This window comes from Wickerhamomyces ciferrii, contig 00040 (genome assembly GCF_000313485.1).
Source record: "Wickerhamomyces ciferrii WGS project CAIF00000000 data, strain NRRL Y-1031 F-60-10, contig 00040, whole genome shotgun sequence".
In the NCBI taxonomy this organism is placed as follows: domain Eukaryota; kingdom Fungi; phylum Ascomycota; class Saccharomycetes; order Phaffomycetales; family Wickerhamomycetaceae; genus Hansenula; species Hansenula ciferrii.
The window spans coordinates 218395-240572 of NW_011887700.1; the positions used below are offsets into that span (position 1 = coordinate 218395).

At 28.3% G+C, this 22178-nt stretch overlaps 7 protein-coding genes across 7 annotated transcripts; 4 read left to right on the forward strand and 3 right to left on the reverse strand.

Annotated features, from left to right (window-relative positions):
- Positions 1-13: 13 nt before the first annotated feature.
- On the forward strand, positions 14-1417 carry EHD3 (mitochondrial 37S ribosomal protein mS47; the record flags this gene model as incomplete). Its single annotated transcript, XM_011277580.1, has 1 exon — positions 14-1417. The coding sequence occupies one exon, from the start codon at positions 14-16 to the stop codon at positions 1415-1417; it is 1404 nt and encodes a 467-aa protein (XP_011275882.1).
- Positions 1418-5283: 3866 nt separating this feature from the next.
- Positions 5284-6234, reverse strand: BN7_1886 (uncharacterized protein; the record flags this gene model as incomplete). Its single annotated transcript, XM_011277581.1, has 1 exon — positions 5284-6234. One exon carries the CDS (start codon positions 6232-6234, stop codon positions 5284-5286), a length of 951 nt encoding a protein of 316 aa, XP_011275883.1.
- A 2038-nt stretch (positions 6235-8272) lies between these two features.
- Positions 8273-10015, forward strand: BN7_1887 (Liver carboxylesterase 4; the record flags this gene model as incomplete). The annotated part of the gene is made up of 1 exon (XM_011277582.1): positions 8273-10015. One exon carries the CDS (start codon positions 8273-8275, stop codon positions 10013-10015), a length of 1743 nt encoding a protein of 580 aa, XP_011275884.1.
- A 910-nt stretch (positions 10016-10925) lies between these two features.
- AMN1 (Amn1p) lies at positions 10926-12662 on the reverse strand (the record flags this gene model as incomplete). Its single annotated transcript, XM_011277583.1, has 1 exon — positions 10926-12662. One exon carries the CDS (start codon positions 12660-12662, stop codon positions 10926-10928), a length of 1737 nt encoding a protein of 578 aa, XP_011275885.1.
- A 2499-nt stretch (positions 12663-15161) lies between these two features.
- Positions 15162-19289, forward strand: SNT1 (Snt1p; the record flags this gene model as incomplete). The annotated part of the gene is made up of 1 exon (XM_011277584.1): positions 15162-19289. One exon carries the CDS (start codon positions 15162-15164, stop codon positions 19287-19289), a length of 4128 nt encoding a protein of 1375 aa, XP_011275886.1.
- A 442-nt stretch (positions 19290-19731) lies between these two features.
- Positions 19732-20799, forward strand: ELO2 (fatty acid elongase ELO2; the record flags this gene model as incomplete). The annotated part of the gene is made up of 1 exon (XM_011277585.1): positions 19732-20799. One exon carries the CDS (start codon positions 19732-19734, stop codon positions 20797-20799), a length of 1068 nt encoding a protein of 355 aa, XP_011275887.1.
- Positions 20800-21000: 201 nt separating this feature from the next.
- RRP43 (exosome non-catalytic core subunit RRP43) lies at positions 21001-22152 on the reverse strand (the record flags this gene model as incomplete). The annotated part of the gene is made up of 1 exon (XM_011277586.1): positions 21001-22152. One exon carries the CDS (start codon positions 22150-22152, stop codon positions 21001-21003), a length of 1152 nt encoding a protein of 383 aa, XP_011275888.1.
- Between the last annotated feature and the right edge of the window lie 26 nt (positions 22153-22178).

The following is a 22178-nucleotide window of genomic DNA, read 5'->3' on the forward strand; positions in this document are numbered from 1 at the left end:
CATTTTGCCCACCATGTTGAGATCTAAATTATCACATTCTATAAGAGCTCAACAGTTATTCAGATTACAAACCATGAGTAGTAATTATTCAACTAAAGTCAATACTCATAGTGTTGATGCAAAATTAGAAAATGATGTCTTATTTCAAAATGTTAATAATACTAAAATTATTACATTAAATAGACCAACTAAATTAAATTCATTAAATGCATCAATGGTTTCCAAGATTTATCCAAGATTACAAGAATATTCAAAATCTTTTAGTACTCAATTAATTATTCAAAATTCAAATGGTCGTGCATTTTGTGCAGGTGGTGATGTTACTTCATGTGTTGAAGCAAATAAAAAGGGTCAATTTGAACAATCTATTGAATTTTTCCAAAAAGAATATTCAATGAATTATCTTTTGGCAACATATAATAAACCTATTGTTTCTATATTAGATGGTATAACTATGGGTGGTGGTGTTGGATTAAGTATTCATACTCCATTTAGAATCATAACTGAAAAAACAAGATGGGCAATGCCAGAAATGGATATTGGTTTTAGTCCAGATGTTGGTACTTCATTTGCTTTAAATAAATTGGTCCCAAGTTCATTAGGTTGGTATTTAGCTTTAACTGGTGAAAATTTATTTTCTTGGGATGTTTATTTTAGTGGATTAGGTACTCATTATGTTTCATCAAATAAGATTCATGAATTACAAGATCGTTTAACTAATTTAGTTTTACCAAGTAATGTTGAAGATCAATATGAAATTATTAATAGTGTTTTAGAAGAATTTGTTGAACCATTACCAACTAATTATAAATTTAAATATTCTATAGAGGAATTACAATTATTAGAGAAAGTTTTTACAAGAGATACAAATATGGAGAGAATTTTTGAAAATTTAAAAAAATCAAAATTAGAATTTGCTAAAACAACTTTAGAAACTTTAAAGAAAAAATCGCCATTATCATTAAAAGTTGGATTAGAAATTTTACAAAGAGGTTCTAATTCAGATATTCATGCAGCATTAACAAATGAATTAAATGCAGCAGTTCAATTCATGAAAGATTCAGATTTTAATACAGGAGTATCATCAAAATTAATTGAAAAATCTAAAAATATTCCAAATTGGAAATATAAATCAATTGAAAAAATCCCAGCAAAAGAAGTTGTACCATTTTTTAAAAAAGGTCAATCATCTCCATTAGATGAAAATTTTAATATTACATTTAATCAATATCCAAAAAATTTCGGATTACCAAAATCACAAGATTTAATTAGTGTTGCACAAGGATTAGAAGAACAATCAAAAGAATCTTTAATTAAATCATTTTTAAATGATGATAAATTTAATAATAAAGTTGGGTTGAAACAATATTTAGATTTATTTTATGATGTTCAAAATGAATCAAAATCAAAATTATAGTTATAGTTATTTAGCTCTTTAGCCATGTTAATAAATGTTTGTATATAGTAGTAATGTTATTTGTAGATTCTGTTATAATCACTCTGTTATATCGCGAATTTCCAGCTTATACTGGACCATCAAAGTGTTTTTTTTTTCAATAAAGTGACTAATTTGGATCCTTAAAACATTAGTTTTTACGACTTTGTGAAATACATAAGCTATTAAAGAACTGAGTATCTTAACAAAGAATGTTGATTAATTTATTAGGTATCATATGATATAGCTTAATATGTGCCATTTATAATTTTAAAATTTGTTGATAGTAAATTGTCAAATTTTTGGGAAGCTCAGCTTCCCGTTTTCCATTCCATTCTTTCGCGTTTATTAAAAAAACAAATTAAGGAGTTTTAATATCAACATTTTACATACTTTTAAAGAAAACTTATGGCAATTACACTTGTTACATTTTTTCGTGGTATTAAATACTGGCCAGTAAATCAGATTTGGATTGACACTTTTTAAAAAAAAAATTCTCTAAGACTTGAATATAAGATTTTCTTGAACTGTCAAGTTTTCGTAAAGCTGAGCTTTTGTACTAAGGACTTTGTTTAAACATGATATATAATTGTGTTGTTTTCATCTAGTATAAACATGTTTGAAATACACAATCAAATGAGGCATTAAGATCATTAAGACTTGGAAAAGGTTTTATGTCTTAGTATACCTTCATTGATTTAATATCTTTTGAATTAATTGAATAAATCTGTAGGTAATATGGTAATATAACTTCTACGTAGATTATATGCAGTGAAATAATGTATATTCAACAACAACAACCAGAGAAAGCTTTCTTTCAAAACTATGATAGTTAAAGAAGAGACTTTTCAATGGTCTTGTTGAAATAAGAGTAAGGATGGTTATCATAATAATAGTGTTAATGACTTAATTCAATCTGAAAGACTTATCAATAAATGTAAAAACCAATGCATCTTAAAGTATTAAAAGGCAAACCGAAGGTTGGATATTAAATTTTCACAGAAGAAACATCACAGCAACCAAAAAGCTATTGAAAATTGATTCAACTCATCTTATTAATTCTTAATTACTGCTACTCAAGCTTCGAATAACATAGATTTAAATTTCAGGGTAATTTGCACTAATCTAATTTAAATCCAGCTCAAAATCTCGCAATTTCATATAAAAAAATTTAACAGAAAAGCTAATTAACAATTATAGTGAATTGTTTGATCAATTGTGTTTGGATAAGATAACTTAAGGATCATATATAAAATGGAGGTGAAAGAGTTTTATGCTTGATATTGAAATTTGAGATTTGATCTTTGATTGATAATTCTGAAAACAATTTAGGTTTGAAAAACGAATTGTATTCATATTTAATTATGAAGAACTATAAACCAGTTCACTTTCAATTTTTGAATTGGTAATTAATATCAGTTATATTTAAAGATGTTAATTAACTTAATTTTTTCTTTCCATGGGAATATATATTAACAATTTAAATATATACACAATCATATGAGTTTTTAGGATAATTTGAACTTGAAAAAAGATTGATGTCCTAGTTTTATATCATTGATTTATTAATTTTATGAATAATCAAATAGCTTTGTAGTTTAAACTATTGACGTCTTGATGTCTTGATTTTACATGTATTAGTATAGTAATTTCTATCAAAAATAATGTATATTTAATAATAATCATTAAAAGCTTTCTTATGAAACCAATATTAAGTTAAAGAAAAGACTCTTAATAATATCGTTATAATTATAGCAATTTGTATGATGATATATTATTGATAATATCTTTTCAAACTTAATTTCAAATCAATATAGAATCATTTAAAAAAACCTAACGAATCGAACATCATCAGTGATCAGTGATATGCAAAAAGGATTAAACGTGGCAATAGCTCTAGTTTTTAGGTGATCAGACACATTACTATCACCAGAATTCCAGAGCATGATGACCAACAAAACTTTAAAAAAAACCGAGATGGACACCACAGTATTTTCTTTAGTTGTTGGTTATTGGTATTAAAATAATTTCAACGTTTCAAGAATAAACCGCGAATAAAAAATTAGTATTCTATAAAAATTAAGGAGTTCCAATTACTTTTAATTTCTTTAAATATTTATGACAAATGACCGTGATGCCATCAAGGGGTTTTTGATAACCAGAACTGAAACTGAAATTTCAAAACACCAGAATTTAGATGAAGAACTATTTGCAAACCAGTTTTATTTCTCTTGTCCAAACTAATTAAAGATTTGTTGAATTTATTCATATCTTCCTTCCATAAGTTGATATAAACATTTGAAATATACACATTAATCAAATGAAATATTAAGATTACTTAAGACTTGAAAAGGTCTTGTTTCCTAGTATACTAAATCATTGATTTATTATCTTTTGAATGATTTGAATAAATTTGTAGTACTACTATATTATTTCTACGTAATTGTATGGTGAAATAATGTATATTCAACAACAACTTAACCAAAGAAAGCTTTCTTTTGAAACTATAATTATAGTTAAAGAAAAGACTTTTCAATGATATTGATTGTTATGAGTTTTGACATGGTCATTAATAATTGTAATAAATGATTAGATATCAAATCTTAAATTCATTTATCAATTATTAAGAATTAAGAATTCCAACAAAATTGAAATTTTAAATTAATGAATAGTTTAAAAGACATTAACATTTTGACGCTAAATCCCATGATATGGACTGGATATTCATTCACATACTATACAGATTACTTGCCCCATTTGAAGAGTTAACTTTAAAAAGCAATAGTTAGTAAATGTGAAAAAAAATTGGTTAGTTTAAAAATAAAGGTAAATAATTTTTGTTATATAGCTTTGAAATTCAGGGTAATTAGTGCTAAAATAATTATAATAATAATAATCCTTATATAAGCTGATCTTTAATTTCCATCTTTTAGCTTGACACAATCAATTTTAATCAACATGATCATGATTAGAATAACTAGAAAACTATTCAAAATAACTTTTGTTTTGAACAAAATCAAGCCCCAGGTTTTCCCCTGAACTTTATTGCCTTCAGGTTTGAAAACAAGCACATATTAAACAACATTTACAGATTGTTTCCAAAACACATATCTTAATATCCATTCTGATGATTTTTCATTTCTTAATTTCACACAATGAAATAAGCAATACACTACAACAATAAGATTTCAATCCGAGTTCAATAATCAAATGTCCACTACTGATAGAAGTTGATAAACAATCACTGATAGATATTGAACACAACTTCACTTCAATTAGTCAAGACTATACCTAAGTCAAATACCATCAACTCATTAAAGTGATAATACCACTGCTATCTCATTAGAAATTTCACATTTCCATGTACATTGATTCGTGTTACATCCAAAAGTGATTCGACAATTAACTTCAATCTTAAGAATACAAACAATATATACATCACGAATTATTGAACCAATAGTGATGATTAGATAACTTAACATCACTTAATAGACTATATTGTTCAACATGTTATCAACAGTGCTATATTTTTTCTATGGTATCCAATGATTATACTTATTTTCCGTTACTTGGTGCTATAATCATTTTAAGATAACCATTTTCAGTTATCGATATTAAGAAAACAGCTTATTATTATAATATAACGCGTTACATCAAGTATCAAGCAACACAAACACTTCATACAACTCATTCTTATGTTTCACAACATAAATGTTGAATTACATATTTGTTGATCCGCAATGTCATTGAATAAATCTTAGCGTTTTGAGTAATAACTTGTATAGAACTATAGAACGTAACAAATAGAGTATAAACACTTTCATAAACTAATTAGTAATCACTTTTCATCAAATGCTTGAATATGATGGTAAAACTTCCTCTTCATACAAGTTATCATTGGTTTTAATGTTTATCTGATCATTTGCAAAATCCATATCATATATCGAATAACTTCTTTGGTTATCTGATTTAGGATTATCAAACTTAAGGGTTTTAAAGAGATATGAATAGCCCTCTATAAAATCTTCAATGATACATAAATCTTCATGTGCTGATTCGACAGGACAGAAGAAATAAACACAGTTACGATGAGGTATTGTTCCTTCAATGCTAATATATTTTGAACTCTGTTTTTGTATAATTTTACCCATCAACCTATGTCTTGATGAATAACTTGATGAATCAAGTGAATGTATATAAAAGTCCAATAATTTCTGGAAACATCCAAAGAATTGGGGATCTGAAACAATAATTAAAACTTTTGGAAGTCTTTCACTGTTGAGTTTGCAAATATCATCATCAACATCTTTATCAGACTTCAAAGAACCTAATTCATTCAAATGAACTAAAACATCTGATATACTCAAGTCTGGTCTCATGAATATGTGCAAGTGATGTGGATTTACACACAAATCAAGATAGGTTTTTATATCTTTGATATCTTCCTTATTCAATGCTTTTGTAGGATGGGTTTTCAATTTCAATTTAAAAGAAAATTTAATATAATCAACATTTTGAGGTTCCACAATTTGAAAAACCTCATTTATTTTGTATTCATAAGAAGTTCTTGGGTCAAGTAGAGCAGCAATAAACCGATCTGATTGTTGACTTCGGTACATACTACTTCTTAATTCACTCTCTGTGGTATTTGCCGACCCCAAACGTAACGTTCCAAATAATTCTTCATCTGTCAAACTAATAATTTTATTATATCCTTTTGTCACTGCTGTTAAATCATCATTCATTTTAGATGAGTCTAACTTTCTATTAATCAACAGGTTTCTAAGCTTTGAAATCATAATTCAAGTATTACAATACTGTAATGTTATCATATTGTAAGAGCTACATAAGTAATAGTGGAAGATAGTGTATAGTATTTATATCTGGTAGGTTCTGAGGTGTTTAATTATGAGAAGATTAACACTGGTTTCAAAATTGGGAAAAATTAAACTGTATTAATGGGTTCAAACTGAGCAGTTATAGTTCATGTACTTAGCTACACCATCATTTTAACGCTCAAATTAACTAGAATCTTAAGTGTTAGAAGATATTAAAACTTTTGTATTTAATGAGAAATATTACTATATACATATACCTGACCAGTTACCATCAATATATAATCGTATTATCAACTTGAATTTCATTGAAAAAACTTCTCACTATTATAACTCAGCTGTTCCATGTAAATCATCACAATTTTTAGTATATCTTGTTTATAGCTATAGAACTCTAGTTATAGCTTGACTTTCAAATGATAAATAATAAAGCGAAATTGATCATTACACCATGTGTGCTATAGATTTTGAGCCATTCCCACGGTTATGCTTATTCGCCAGTTTTATTGTTGAATTTATTCATATGTTCTTTCCATAGTTAATATAAACAATTGAAATATACAAATGAAATGCTAAGATTATTAAGACTTGAATAAGGTTTTATGTTTTAGTATAGAATCATTGATTTGTTCTCTTTCAAAATGATCTAATTTGTAGTTCGTATTTTATTAATTCTACGTATTTGTGTTGGTTGTATGGTAAAATAATGTATATTCAACAATAATCAAAGAGAGCTTTCTTATAAAACTGAGCAGTTAAAGAAAAACCTTAAATGATATTGATGTGATTATTGAATTCCATTATAACTCTTGGTAAACTTCTTCCTATATATTCAAATCATGGAGTAATGAATAATATAAGGCGTACACAAATATCGTCATATAGTTAAATCAGTTTGATAAGCTCAAAAATTGAATCAACACGAACAATGCCACCTTTTGATGTATCACAGGACTTTTTGATGTATCACAAGACTTTAGCATCTGATCACATTTACCATGTCATTATTCCAGTCTTTGATAAAGAATAGTAGAATCGGATAAATTATGGTGAGTGGGCCACGTACCTATCTATACCTTATATACTAAACTTTTAATCAATTGGATTTTTGAATGAATGGATAATCAAAAAGTTGAATTTTGAATAGAGTATTACTATTACTGTAGTCAATTACCTTCCAGTTGGTTCCATTGGCTCAAATGATGCTTGTGATGCTAGTGATTTTAGTGATTCCAATGATTCTAGTGATTCCATTGTCTCCGGTAGATCTCATTATACGATCATGAGAAGATAATCAGAGGGAATACTGTACGATCAATAACCCCAGTGTAATTTAACAATAAGTCTACTTCTGTTTGCTCCCATTTACCCAATATCTCATTATTCCAATACTGTTAAACCATCACCTGTTGTTCAATGTTCAGTGTCTTTCCTTGCTTTTCCCCATAATTAATACCCTTTAAAGCACAATAAGCACATAAGCATTTTAAATAAAACCTTGTTAAACACCGACATACACAATCGCTGATCTTATTAAGGATTGTATCCTCATTAGATCTTCTCGAGGATTCTTATAAGTTTAGCTCTTTGTAGTTCTAACTTCTCTTTAGCTCTGATTAGCGTATACGTTCATTCAACTGTCAACTACTAAATTTAAGCAAAAACCCAACAATTTAATAGACATTATTTTACTCCAATTAACTCCAATTAACTCAAAAAACATCACACACCATCCCAATCAAGAAGTAATTAAACACACCGTTTTACCCTTTTAAGCCATACTTGATCGTATACCTTCTGTTTATTTACGTCTGATGAGATTTACAAGGCGTTATGACCCTATAAGAGTACCCAGGATTAACCAAGATCCTCGATTATCAGTTCATAAACAATAAGGTACTACCCATGGTTATCCATGTCTATATAAGGATGAGAACACCCCCAATTTATTTCAATTCTCATGAGAAGTATGCTTTAAGCTTCTCAAGGATTCAGGGACTCAATGGTTTGGATAAATTCATTAGCTGTCTTAACAGTATTCACACTTGGTTCATGTGCACCAATAACCAAGAATTCAACTCAACAAGATTTAAATACACCAATTGTTCATATTAAAAATGGTTCAATAACTGGTGAATTTATCCAAAATTTCAATCAAGATGCTTATTTGGGTATCCCATTTGCTGAACCTCCTTTGAAAAAACTAAGATTTAAACCACCTCAACCATATAATCAATCATGGTCAGAAATTAAAAATTTTACACAATATGGTGATGCTTGTATTGCATCAAGTGGCTCTTCAACATTACCACAATCTGAAGATTGTTTAACTTTAAATATTGTTAAACCTCATGGTTGGGAAAATGAAACTTTACCAGTTGGGATTTGGATTCATGGTGGTTCATTTACTGAAGGTTCTGGTGTAAGTGGTGCTTTTAATTTATCATGGATTGTTCAAAATTCTATAGATATTGGTAAACCTTTTATTGGTGTTACTATAAATTATAGATTAAATGGGTTTGGTTTCCTCAGTTCAGATGAAGTTTCAAGAAAAGGTTATACAAATATTGGTCTAAGAGATCAAATCCAAGCTATTGAATGGATTCATGAAAATATTGCAGGTTTTGGTGGTGATCCAAATCATTTAGTCTTATGGGGTGAATCTGCTGGTTCTATATCAATTGGGAAATTATTAAGTCAAGATAATTATTTAGATGAAGAATATATTAAAGGTGCTATTATGGAAAGTGGTCCAAATGTTTTCCCAAATATTAAACCTGCAGCTACTGAACAAAATCAAGAAGATTTCCTAAGTGTTGTAAAACATGTTGATTGTTTTGATAATGTTACTGATTATCTTGAATGTTTAACAACTGTTGATGCTAAAAAATTACAAAATGCTTTTAATGTTTCAAATGGTGTTGTTGACGTGGGTTTTAATTTCCCTTATATTGATGGTGATGTTATTCCAAAATCAAGTTATGAAGTTTTGAAAAGTGGTGAAGGGTTCCTTAAGGTTCCAATCTTGATTGGTACAAGTACTGATGAAGGTTCTGCATTTGTTAATAGAACTTTAAATTCAACTGAAGATGTTGTAAAATATTTGAAATTCTATTTACCAAATTTAAATAATCAAACAATTGAAGATTTAATTTCATTATACCCTGCAAATAATTCAGAAACTATTGTCCCACAAGATCCAACTTATAACACTAGTGCTATTACATACCCATCATCAATCGTTGGTAAACAATACAAAACTTTAGCATCAATGTATGGAGATATAACTTTTATTGCAGGTACTAAAATAACATCAAGACTTTATTCTGAACATAAGATCCCAGTTTATAAATATCGTTTCAATATCCCAGCTTTACAAATTGCCTTTTTACCATTCCTTGGTGTCACTCATGCACAAGAAATTCCATATGTGTTTGATAATCAAAAAACTTCAAAAACTGCAGATGATGGTACAGGTTTCTTCCCAGATCCGAAAGCTTCAAAAATTGCAAATACAATGTCCAAAGCATGGGTTAGTTTTATTCATGATCTAGATCCAAATATCTCTAAAGACGTTAAATTACAAGCTGAATTACCTGAATGGCCTCAATATAAAGTTAATTCAACAACAAATTCTGGTGAAAATTTAGTTTTTGATTTGAATGGGATTTATGTTGAAGATGATGTTGTTAGACATAAACAGATTGATTATATTGAATCTGTTATTAGTCAATTGAATACTTAGGCTACTGATACTATACATTTCTATGGTATTAGGCTAACCTTTCTTTGGTTGTTTTTTTGTTTCAGTTCTAATCATGATTTTTATGATGTACATGTAATTTTATGTAATTATGTTTTTTTAAATTTATATATAGATACCAATTTTAATACAAATAGTTTATTAGAAAACACATGTCATGTAGCTGCTCAAATTATATGAGTATATTGTATCAATATGATTTCATTATAGGCAATAATAATACAATTTCAAACATATATGTAACTTCTGACACATATCTTATTGTGATTATGTAATCATGATAATTTAAAGAAGTTTTAAATAATAATTTTATAAATTTGTATTTAAATATAGGTTTTTTATTGAATATTTAAAGACTTTGGATTTTTTCAACAAATTATATGAAGGTTCATTTGAGCTTATTTGAAGAGGTTTGAATTTTGGCTTTTTGAATATTAATAAAAAGATGGACATTATAAATTTTATTTTTAGTTTAAATTTGTATAATTACGAAAAAGTCAAAAATCCAAAGTATGAATATCATGAAAATAATAGATTATTCTCATTGATAAGCCTTCAATAACACTGAGATTAAAAAATCAAGCTTAAAATACTTCAATTGGGCTTAAACTTTGAAATATAGTATTTGAAGTATTATGATTAATAATCTATGACTAAGCAATATAAACATATAACCTTATATGAATGATTTAATACGAGACAATAAGCTATCGATAAGATAGTTGAATAGAGATAGATATACTGTGGATATAAAAAATTATAGAAAGACCAATGGTTGAATCTACAACATTGTAATGCTTATCTACAGTTATATTACCTCTTTTATCCTATAAATTCGTCTATGATCATTAAAATTTAATTATACAATAATATATAGCTTCTTATTTATATATTAATTCATTACAAGATAAGACAGAGGAACATCACCATCATTTTCATCATTAGCCCAATTGAAAACATCATTTAAAATCATTGAAGATCTTTTCATTTCATACCTCCATTCTTCTTGTCTCATTCTTAATTCTAAAACTTCACAACCTTCAATTAATACAATTTCACCTTGGGATTGTTTTGCCTTTTGATATTGTAAAATGGATTTGAAATTTGTTAAATTTAAAAGTTTCCTAATTTCTAATACTGATACATTATGAAAATATCCATGTTGGAAAATTGAAGGTAATGATAAATTTGTCAACATGTAACAATTATTAATTGATAATCTTTGCAAAGAATCACTACAATTAATTGCTAATTCCCATACACCACGATCTGTAATTGCACATCCAGCCATCCCTAAAGTTTGAATCTTGGTATTTCTTGATAAATTGATTAAACTGTTATCAGTTATTAAATGACCATTAAGATGACGACCTAAATTTAAATTAATTAAATTTGAACAATTTTGTGCAATTTGAACAATACTATTATCAGAAATTAATTCACATGCTCTTAAATCCAATATTTCTAATTTTGGACACATTAATGAAACTTTTGTTATAAATTCATCATTAACAATTTTAGAACCTGGTAATATTAATTTTTTCAATAATGAACCTTGTAACATTGAAAAAGTTGGTAAAATTTTTGGACAAATATACATTTCAATCCATTCTAAATTCCCACTTATTGATGGTGCTACTATTTCTAAATCTTCTTGTTTTGCCTTTGTGATTTTATGCATTATAAATAATGAAGTATTTGAAACTTTTCTTTTTGGTGTTTTTCTTGTTTTATTAACAAAATTTAACCATTTAGATTCATTTGTGAAGAATAATTTATTTGTAGAAATTTCTAATGTTATATTATACCAAAGTTTATTAACCAATAAACAACCATATAAATTATTTTGAGAGACTGATCGTTTAGTTTCTGGATTTCCTTGATTTCTTGTAGAAGATTCCATTGCATCATTCCAAACTCTTTGTGCTTTTGATTCATCTTTATAAATTAATAAAGCATGTTGATAAGATAATGGTCTTCTTCTAATTGGTGATTCTTCATGAGGTAAAAAAGGTAAATCAACAAATGAAATAATTTTAGAAACAATTTCAGGAATTTGAAAAATTTCATGACATTGATGGGTATTTGTTGTTGTTGTTGTTGTTAATGATAAATTTGAAATATGTAAATTATTAACATTATCATCAAATGAAAAATCATGACAAGGTTTATCCAAGCTTAATGTTAATGATTTATTAAAATTTAATGGTGATGATGGTGGGGTTTGGAAATTGAATTGTGAAGTTGGTGAAGGACAAGGAGAATTTGATTGTGATGATAAGATTGATGAAGTTGTTGATTTAGAATCTTCGTCATCAGAAATTGGTGATTGAAACACATTTTGACAAACATTTGATGATGATGATGATTGATCATTTTTTGATGAAAATGCTTTTTTAAAACTGGTCAATAGTTTATTTCTTTTACCAATTACGTGACGTGATTTTTCTGGTGTTTTAGGTAAGTTTATAGTTGAATTTGAATTTGAATTTGATGATGAATATAAAGTTGGACTTGAACTTCTTTTTAAAGGTCTTGAAAATTCTTTATCTTGATTGATTTGATTTGAATTCAAAGGTAATTCTTCTCTTGATCTTTTGAATGAACCTCGTTTATTATTAAAGTTCATTGTTGGTATATATATTTTTCTATGATTTATTAATTATTAATTTAGTTGGTATCTTTTAATTATTAAAATGAATGACTGAAATTGAAAAAAAATTGATATATAATGAATGACTTTAGTTGAATTAAAAGATTATAAAATGAATGGACGTCAACGCAAATTAATGGTGACAAATAAATTGGGGATATATAATCAAATAAACTGAATCTTGAAATAGTTATAATTTGAATTATATATTTTTATATTTCACTTAAGGGTTTTTTTGTTGTAATTGATGTTGATGATGATGGAATGGATGAGGATAAGGATGAAAAGAATGTATAAATGAATGAATGAATCCTCTCCTGTGAGTTTATGATATGATGATGGAAACCCTTTATTGAAAAGTGATGATAATGATGTTGATTAAACAATATGGAAACAATTTAGGAACCCTTTTTAAAATAAATGGAGATTTTGAAGATGTATAAAAGTATTTATATGAATGCTTGTGATGTAATAAATTATTTTAACGAGGCTAGCAAAAGTTCTTATATTGAATGGTACCTGACACGTTAAAGTTATGAATTTAATACCATTTAACTTAAAACAGCTTTCAACCAACAAAAACTTTTCTTGAATAAGAAAGCGTGTGCGTGCGTAAGAGGACTCCTGTGTCTCATAATCCTAAGGATACCCTTGGTAAACTACCTGCCATCTCCAGCCAACATTCTCTTTGTGTAATTGAATTTTGGTTTTTTCATGTTTTAAACCAAAGATGGCTGGTAATTTCCATCTTTTTCAAGTTTATGCTGGGTACAATTCAATTTTAAAAAATTAAAATCACCGGTTCGGGCAAGGTTGAGCAACAGATTTGGACATGGCAAGCGCTTAAAATAGACTAGAGATTGACCTAAATTGGAAGTTTAGCGAGTTGGAATAAGGTTAGAGTTTCAGGAACAGTAGTGTTGGAAGACTGAAATGGATAAGTACCTGTCCTGTTTGGGTACTTACAGGTGCTTTAACGAGAAGCCTGTTTCCTAAAAGGGAATAAGGGTATAAATTTTATATAAAGTACGTAGAATTCTTTATTCTTATCTTATTGTTCAAGATATTCAGTCGATCAATTATAGATTTGTATCTTATCCAGCTTTAAATTACATATATTATGGTTCATCAAAGTGTTAATCATCAACAATTGATCTTATACCTATTCAATCATGTTGATATCAATATTGATAATTGAATAATTGATTGTTTATGTCAATTGAACATTTCTAAAAGAGAATGTATGGATAATACATTCAATAAGCCCATAAGTGACATATAACTTCTAACTTCTAGCTTGTAACTTCTAACTTCCAACTTCTGACCCAACATTCGATTGTAGATAATTGTTTTTCATTCAATAAGCATGGAATAGTTTATTGAAATGCATCTAATTATCTTAATTGACAATAGAAAACTGGTGATTCAATCTCAGATCATAGAGAACAAACATACACAATGTGTTCTCCCACTATAAGACAGACAAAGAATAGAGTATCATCGTCTGTTCAGCCATTGTGATCTTTATGTTTTCAATGAATTCTTTATAATTACAAGGAAGAAGAGATTTAAATTTAAACAGAATATTTATTTTAATGGAATGACTCTCTGTGTAAATAACAGTACATCCAAATAATTAATTCAGTGGCACCAGTGTAAGTATCAGAATGAGTCTCCCTACTTCCCACGAATTTTTTATTTTTCCAAGGAACCAAAAAAAATTCAACTGAAGCTTTCGAAGGAGAATCAGAAATCAAGAAAGTATGGTGTAAACAAGGGGTTTAAACAGGTGGGAAAAACATGGTATATAAAGTCCTGGAACCATAGAATCCAAATATTATATTGAATATTCACTAAATAACCATTCTAACCTTGTTTTTGTATCTTTTTGTTACAACCTTCTTATTTAGCTCTCGTTGATGACTCAGCAGTTCATTTGCAAAATGATGATTTTTTTATTTTTATATTTGTTTTTTTAAAAAAAGGTCAAAAGGTTTCCTTTAACTATGAATTTTAATTTAATTTTGCTATTTTACAACAACAATTTCATCAATTCTTAATCAAAAAACTTGGTCTTTATATACTACAATTCATAACAAATAGGGGTAAACCAAGTTTCAATCAAAGTTAATTGTGTTTTGAACGGTGTTATAAGTGTTTGTTATTTTGTGCTGGTTTTTTTTGGTTTTTTTGTGTGAGAAAAATTTACAATATCAAAACAATAATCTGTATTCAACAAGAAACTAGAATATCGATTGCATTCAATTCCTTTTATATGATAAAGCTACAGTACACGCGCTGCTTATTGTCACAATACTAATTACCAAGAAGAAAGAAAGAAAGAAGAAGTGAAAGTGGTTTGTGAGATTTCAAAGTAGTGGAAAATAAACAACAACACAACAACAACAACAAAATCAAATATAAAGCTTTGACTTTATAATCCTTATACAACACATACATAAGTACAATAGGGCTATGTCAGCCGATTGGAATCCAAGATCCAAATATAACGGTCGCTGGGGATCTAGTGGCTTTTATGGTGATCGAGATGATAAAAATCCAACAAATTCACAAACTGGTCATTCAAGATATAGACAACCGTCATCTGGAGATTCTCAAAGGAAATCAAATGATTCATCTTCATCATTATCAAATAGACCTGGATTAGATGATCAATTATCTTCAAAATCAAATAGACCTTATGAAAATTTTGGTGATTCTTATAGACCTTATACCACTAATAATAATCAAAGAAATAGTTATAGTGCAACCAATCCATATTCTTATAATCCTAAGAAATCAATTGGAAATGGTGGCTCAACTTATACTGCCTCACCACAAGATAATAATTCAGGTTCTTCATATTATAACTATAGAAATTCTGGAAGAAGTAGGAGTAGTGGGAATGGTTCAAGTTCTGGGTTAAATTCTTCATCAAATTACTATAATAATAAAAAATCAAATATTACAAATCATAGATCTTTTTATGATCGCAAAAATTCTTCTCAAAGATGGATAAGGAGTGCTGATGGTTCTTCAAATTCAAATCAACACGATGATGGTGGTATTAAATCTTATCGTACAAATCCAATGGAAACTTCAGATCATTATTATCCTCAAAGAGATAGACGTTCCAGTTTAATTTCTTCAAACTCATCATCATCATTTACACCAAATAATAATTTCAATAATTCAAGAAAATCTGATAAATTCAATAATGATCATACTTTTATTAATGAACGTTCCATAAGTCCATTAAATTCAGATCCATATAGTGAACCTTCAGTCTCAAAACCTTCTGCATCAATCCCACCATCAACTCAAGGTTATGTTAGAAAATCAAGACCTTCACTTATACCGAGTAATTTCAAAGATGATGGTAAAAATGATGAAGATGAAGATGATTATGAATTAGAACAAGCTTTAAGAGAATCTTCAACTCAAACTAAAAGTGATGTTGGTGATGACCATGATCATCACGAAAATAATCATAATAATAATCAAAATAATGAATCAAAACAAAATGATATAAAAGATCATCAACAAGAACTAATAAGTGAAAAATTACCTTTAACTTTGGAACATAAAGAAGAATTAGATGAACATTCTTCCAAAAGTGAATCAATCACCCGTCAATCTTCAGAAGAATCTCATTATGATATTGAACCAATACCCAGTGATGAAACCCCACAAAAAGATGACGAAGATCCAAAAGAAAAAGAACAAGAACAATCTAAATCAACAATTATTTCAAAAAATCATGATTTGGAAAAAGACAAGGTTAATGTAAATAATGATGAATCTCAATTACCTTCAAAACAACCTGATTTGGAACAATCTAAACAAGAAACAACCGATGATAATAAGGAAGATGAAGAGTTTGATAATTATGATCCTGAAACTGGGTTTAGTCGTGATATTACCCCTCAAATAAGTTCACAAACAAAAACTGCAACTCAAGAGATAACTCATGTTTCAAAAATTGAAGAGAAAGAAACATCAATAAGCTCAGCTCCATTGAAGACTATTAAAGATGAAAAACCAAAAGTTATTATACCTCGTGAAACTATTAATGGTTGTATTTTCCCAATGCAAAAAGCTGAATTAAGAGCTTGGGAATTGAAAAATCATTCTAAAAAGGATATATTAGATGCTAATCCATATTTATTGAAAAAACCAATTAAAGATTTGAAAGATTATCCATTTTATGAACGAAATTTATTAGCTCATAAACAAGGTTTTAAAATTAAAATTATTGAAAAATTATCTGTTTTAAAAGGTTTTACATTTGATCATAAAATATCTTTATGGAATGAATATAATAATAGAAATGATGAATGGCAAGAACGTCTGCATGATATGGATCAACAAATGAAATCATTATATCCTCATTTAAGAGGAGAATCTGAAGATCATCAAGAACAATCCAATAACGATATAGAACAAACAACAACATCTTCTTCATCTAAAAGAAAAAGAGGTGGTCGTTATCATGGTGATACTGTTAGATCTGAAGCTGAATTTTTGGAAATTCTGAAAAATTTAGAAAAAGAAAAAGAATCTGATCCAATTTTTAAAGCTGAAACATTAGCTGCTAAAATTCCTGATATGATTTTAAATCCAATTGAGAAAAATAAGAAAAATTTGAATGTTAATAATTTAGTTTTAGATAAAGAATCTTGGGCTAAAAGAATTTTTTCAGATCCAATTGATACATTTACTAAGAAGGAACATGAATTATTTTGTGAAGCATTTTTATCAAATCCAAAAAAATTTGGTCGTATTTCAGCATCAATGGGTGGATTAAGAAGTTCTCAAGAATGTGTTTTACATTATTATAAAACTAAGAAATCTTTAACTGATTATAAACAATTATTAGCATCTAAGAAGAAAAAAAAAGGTAAAAATAAAGGTAGAAATCGTTCAAATAAATCAAAAGATGTTAGTTCAAATAATACACCAAATCCAAATACACCAAGTGTTGAAACACCAAATGAAAGTGGTGATGAAAAGGAATTACAATTGGAAAATTTCATTCCTAAAGAAGCTACTATAGGTGAAGATATTTATACTGATACTGGACGTCGTCGTCGTGCAGCTGCACCTGTTTTTGATTCTTCTAAACCAAAAGAAGCTGAACAACAAGCTCAACAACAACAATCACAATCACAACAGCATCCACAGCAAAATGTTCAGCAAGTACAAAAATCACAATCACCACCAACAAATGAAGAAAAAGAAAATGAAAGAAAACGTTCATTAGAAGTCTCAAATGGAAATGGAGAAATTAATGAAGATGGTTCATCATCAACAAAATTACCAATTGCTCCACAGAAAAAGAAGGCAAGAGTTGGTAGAACAAGAAAGAAGGAAGAAGCTAAAATTGTTACACCAATTAATGAAAATCCACTTGCCGCAGAATTTGCAAATACATCAGTTTCAGTTCCAATTACAAGTTATTGGAGTGTTAAAGATATTAATTATTTTGGTTCATTAATTGGTGAATATGGTACAAATTGGCCTTTTGTTGCAAGTAAACTTCGTTCAAAAACTACAACGATGTGTCGTAATTATTTTGCTAAACATGCTGATGCAAATGGATGGAGATCAATTGCTGAAGAAGCTGATGAAAAGAATAAATCTTATAGAGCTCATCTTGAAAGACAACAAGCTCAAGATAAGGCTCAACAACAGCAACAGCAACAGCAGCAAGTTCAACCCCCAGTTTTCCATCAACCAGCTCCTGGTCAACCTCATCCACAACCTCAACATTTATATCCTCAAGTTATTCAACAATTTCAAACACAACAAGAACTTAAAAAACCACCATTGGGTGTTTTCAATTCTCATGGTGATTTACCAAGTAATATTCAAGCTTCCAAACCACAATCAAATGGTATGTTACCATCAGTTCATAATTTAACTGCAAATTCAATTCCAACATTTGGAAATCCTCAACCCCAATCTATTCCATCATTATTACCAAAGAAAGAACCTGGTATCTCTACAAATCGTTCAAATCCATTTTCAATTACAAGTCTGTTAAATCCATCTGAAGATAGAAGAACATCACCACCACCTCCACCTTTAATTCATCAACAACATTTACCAAAACCTGGTAGTTTTACTGTACCAAAAATTGAAGAATCTATTTCATTACCAAACCCTCAACATCAACCTTCAAGGATTGTTTCAAATGGTACAACTTCAAGTGGATCAAGTGTTTTAAGTATGTTGAATTCAGATGATGGATCCCAACAACAACAACAACAACCAAAGCCTTTCAATCCATTAACAACTTTATTAGCTGCAGCTGATGGACAAAGAAATGATCAACATGCAATTAATGGAGGATTTACAAATGGTCAAAATACTTATCCAGTAGGTACACCTACATCTACTTCATCAATTCCATTGGTACAATCAGCTCCACATTCACATAGGGGATTAGATATTTTCAATCCAGCTCCAGAACCCTTAAAGTCACAAGGTTCTCAAGGTTCTCAAGGTTCACAATTTCAACCTTCATCTCAATCAAGTTCAAGTTCATATAAATTACCTTCAAATTTTAATAATATTTTATCAGGAGATTCATCAAACTAATGAATATATAAAATTGTGTTTTTCTTATCGTGCTGTTTTTTAAAAGAAGGGTTTTCGTTTATTAAAGTTTTTTTTGTTCATACATGTATATATAATTTATCAATTTATCTGGGATAAAAGATATTTTTTGGTGTTTAGTGGTTTTTTTTTGATTTTTATTTAATTTTGTTAATTTTATAAAGAATGTATAATTATGACGGTCATGAACAATGTGTTATAAATTAATTATTTTGTAGATGATCTTTGATTTCAAAAATTCTGAGATCATCACGCTAATATTTAAAAATTCTCGAAAACGCGTCTATGAAATATTCTCGGGAATTTTAAATTTATTGGAGAAAAATTCAAAGAAAACGTAAACAAAAACAAAAAAACTATTCAAATTTCCATCTTTCAAAGGTTTTGACGTTTATTGGGTTTGAATTCCAGTGGGAAATAGATCATGTCTGCATCTTTAGATTTCCAAATCCCTTCAGTGGATAGACCTTTTGGTATTTCATTATGGTCGTTGTTTAATACCGTTGCTTCAACTTTAACTTTTAATAAATTTATTCCATCAGAATTTGAATTTATTGAAGGTGAAACTTTATTATCAACATTCACACCAGTTGCCATTGTTATTACTGTTTATTATTTTATTATCTTTGGGGGTCAAGCTATTTTCAACAAGTTTAATTTGAAACCATGGAAATTGAATTTTTTGTTCCAATTGCATAATATTAGTTTAACTTTTATTTCTTTAACTTTATTATTATTGATGATTGAACAATTAATTCCAATTATTTATAATCATGGTCTTTTCTATGCAATTTGTAACAAAAATGCATGGACCCAACCTTTAGTTACTTTATATTTTTTGAATTATTTAACAAAATATTTAGAATTTGTTGATACTTTATTCCTTGTTGTCAAAAGAAAGAAGATTATCTTTTTGCATAGTTATCATCATGGTGCTACAGCTTTATTATGTTATACTCAATTGATTGGTAAAACTTCTATTAGTTGGGTTGTTATTTCATTGAATTTAGCTGTTCATGTTGTTATGTATTTCTATTATTTCTTAGCTGCTAGAGGTATTAGAGTTTGGTGGAAACAATGGATTACAAATGGTCAAATTATTCAATTTGTTTTAGATTTAACATTTATTTATTATGCAGCTTTCATTAAAGTTAGAAGTGATTTTGGATTATTTGGTTGTTCAAATGGTGTTTGTATTGATTGTGTTGGTACTTCATTAGCAACTTGGGCTGGATTGTCAATCATTTCATCATACTTGTTATTATTTATCTTATTCTATATTGATATTTATATTAAAAAGGGTAAAAAATCAAGAGTTGTTAAAAGAGTTGGTGGGTTTGGTAATAAAGTTAATGAATATGTTAGTGTTGATTTGAAAGATGTTGCTACTCCATCACCATCTCCTGCACCAAATGGTAGAAGAAGTGAAAGAACTGCTTCACCAGCTGGTCGTAGATTAAGAGAATCTACTATTAGAAGAAGAAAAGCTTAGATACCCCCTACAATTATCAATCCTAGATGTTGAAGAGGATGATACACCAAAAAAAAATATAAAAAAGTCATTAAAAGAGATTATGTATTTACAATTTTGTTTTGAATTTTATTTGCATGAATCTTGTGTATTGTATCAATTTGTACCATTATTATTTATATATGGACAATTTTATTATTATTATTATTATATTTACAACAATTATTTAGCAAAATGTTTAAATCTGAATTTAGTTAATTCAAAAGATTTCCGTAGTTGATCATTTGAAACATTTCCTATTATTGTTAATGATTTTAAATTCTTACTATCTCTATCTGAAACTATTGAAATAGTTTTTTTAGAAGAAATTTCTTCTTCTTCGCCTTCAATATCTGTCAATAATATGGATTTTGAATCTATTTCCATTGAATCTTCATTTTGTAGAGTTTGAATTGATTCTTCATCAATATCAATGATTCCAAAATTTGATGAAATCCCTATAGCTTCGTTATTTAGCTTCAATGGATCCCTAGAGATTGCATCACAGATAATTTGATATTGTTCTCTTATAGTACCATGATTCCCACGCATCTTGACAGGGATCTTAATATCAGCAGCATTTTCATCAATATGAGCTCTTGGTAACTTGGTATTTTGTAAAGCAGATAAAACAGAAGCCCAAACCAAATCAAATAATGGACCTGAACGACTGAAAACTTTAACTTTAGCATAAAGAACAAATTTCCAACTTCTTTTTGGTCCTAATCCAAAATCTTCTGAATCATCATCATCATCTTTGTAATAAATATCAACTTTCCCTTGGGAATCAATACTCCTTAGACCAACTTTAACTTTTAATGAATCTTTGGATAAAATTTTAGAATGTAAAAAAGTTTCATATAATTTTTGTGATAAAATCATTTCTTCATCAGTTGGTGCACCAACTCTACCTCTTTCCACTTCAACAACTGGATATATACTTTCATATTCATCCAATTGACTCTTCGGTATATCATTATTAGAATCATCAGTTTTGTCTTTAGCGAAAACTGCATTAACAGCAGCAGCGTCATCATTAATTTCATGAGCTGGTAAATCTTCTTCAATAATACCAGCAGTAATTGTAGTTATAACAGTGGTATTACCAGATTTCAAAACAGAGGAACCTAAAACTGAAGTATTCTTAATTTGGTCATCAGAACCATATCGACTTAAGCCACCATCATTGAATTCAATATTTCTAAATTCTTCAAATTTTCTTAAATTTGGTCTTATACCAATGGCTAAATGTCTTTGTAATGATAATTCTGGCGATATACGCGCAACAACGGCCGGTGGAAATGACATAGGCTTGAACTCGAACTCTTCAGACATTGCGATAAATCTCTTCTTTTTCCAAT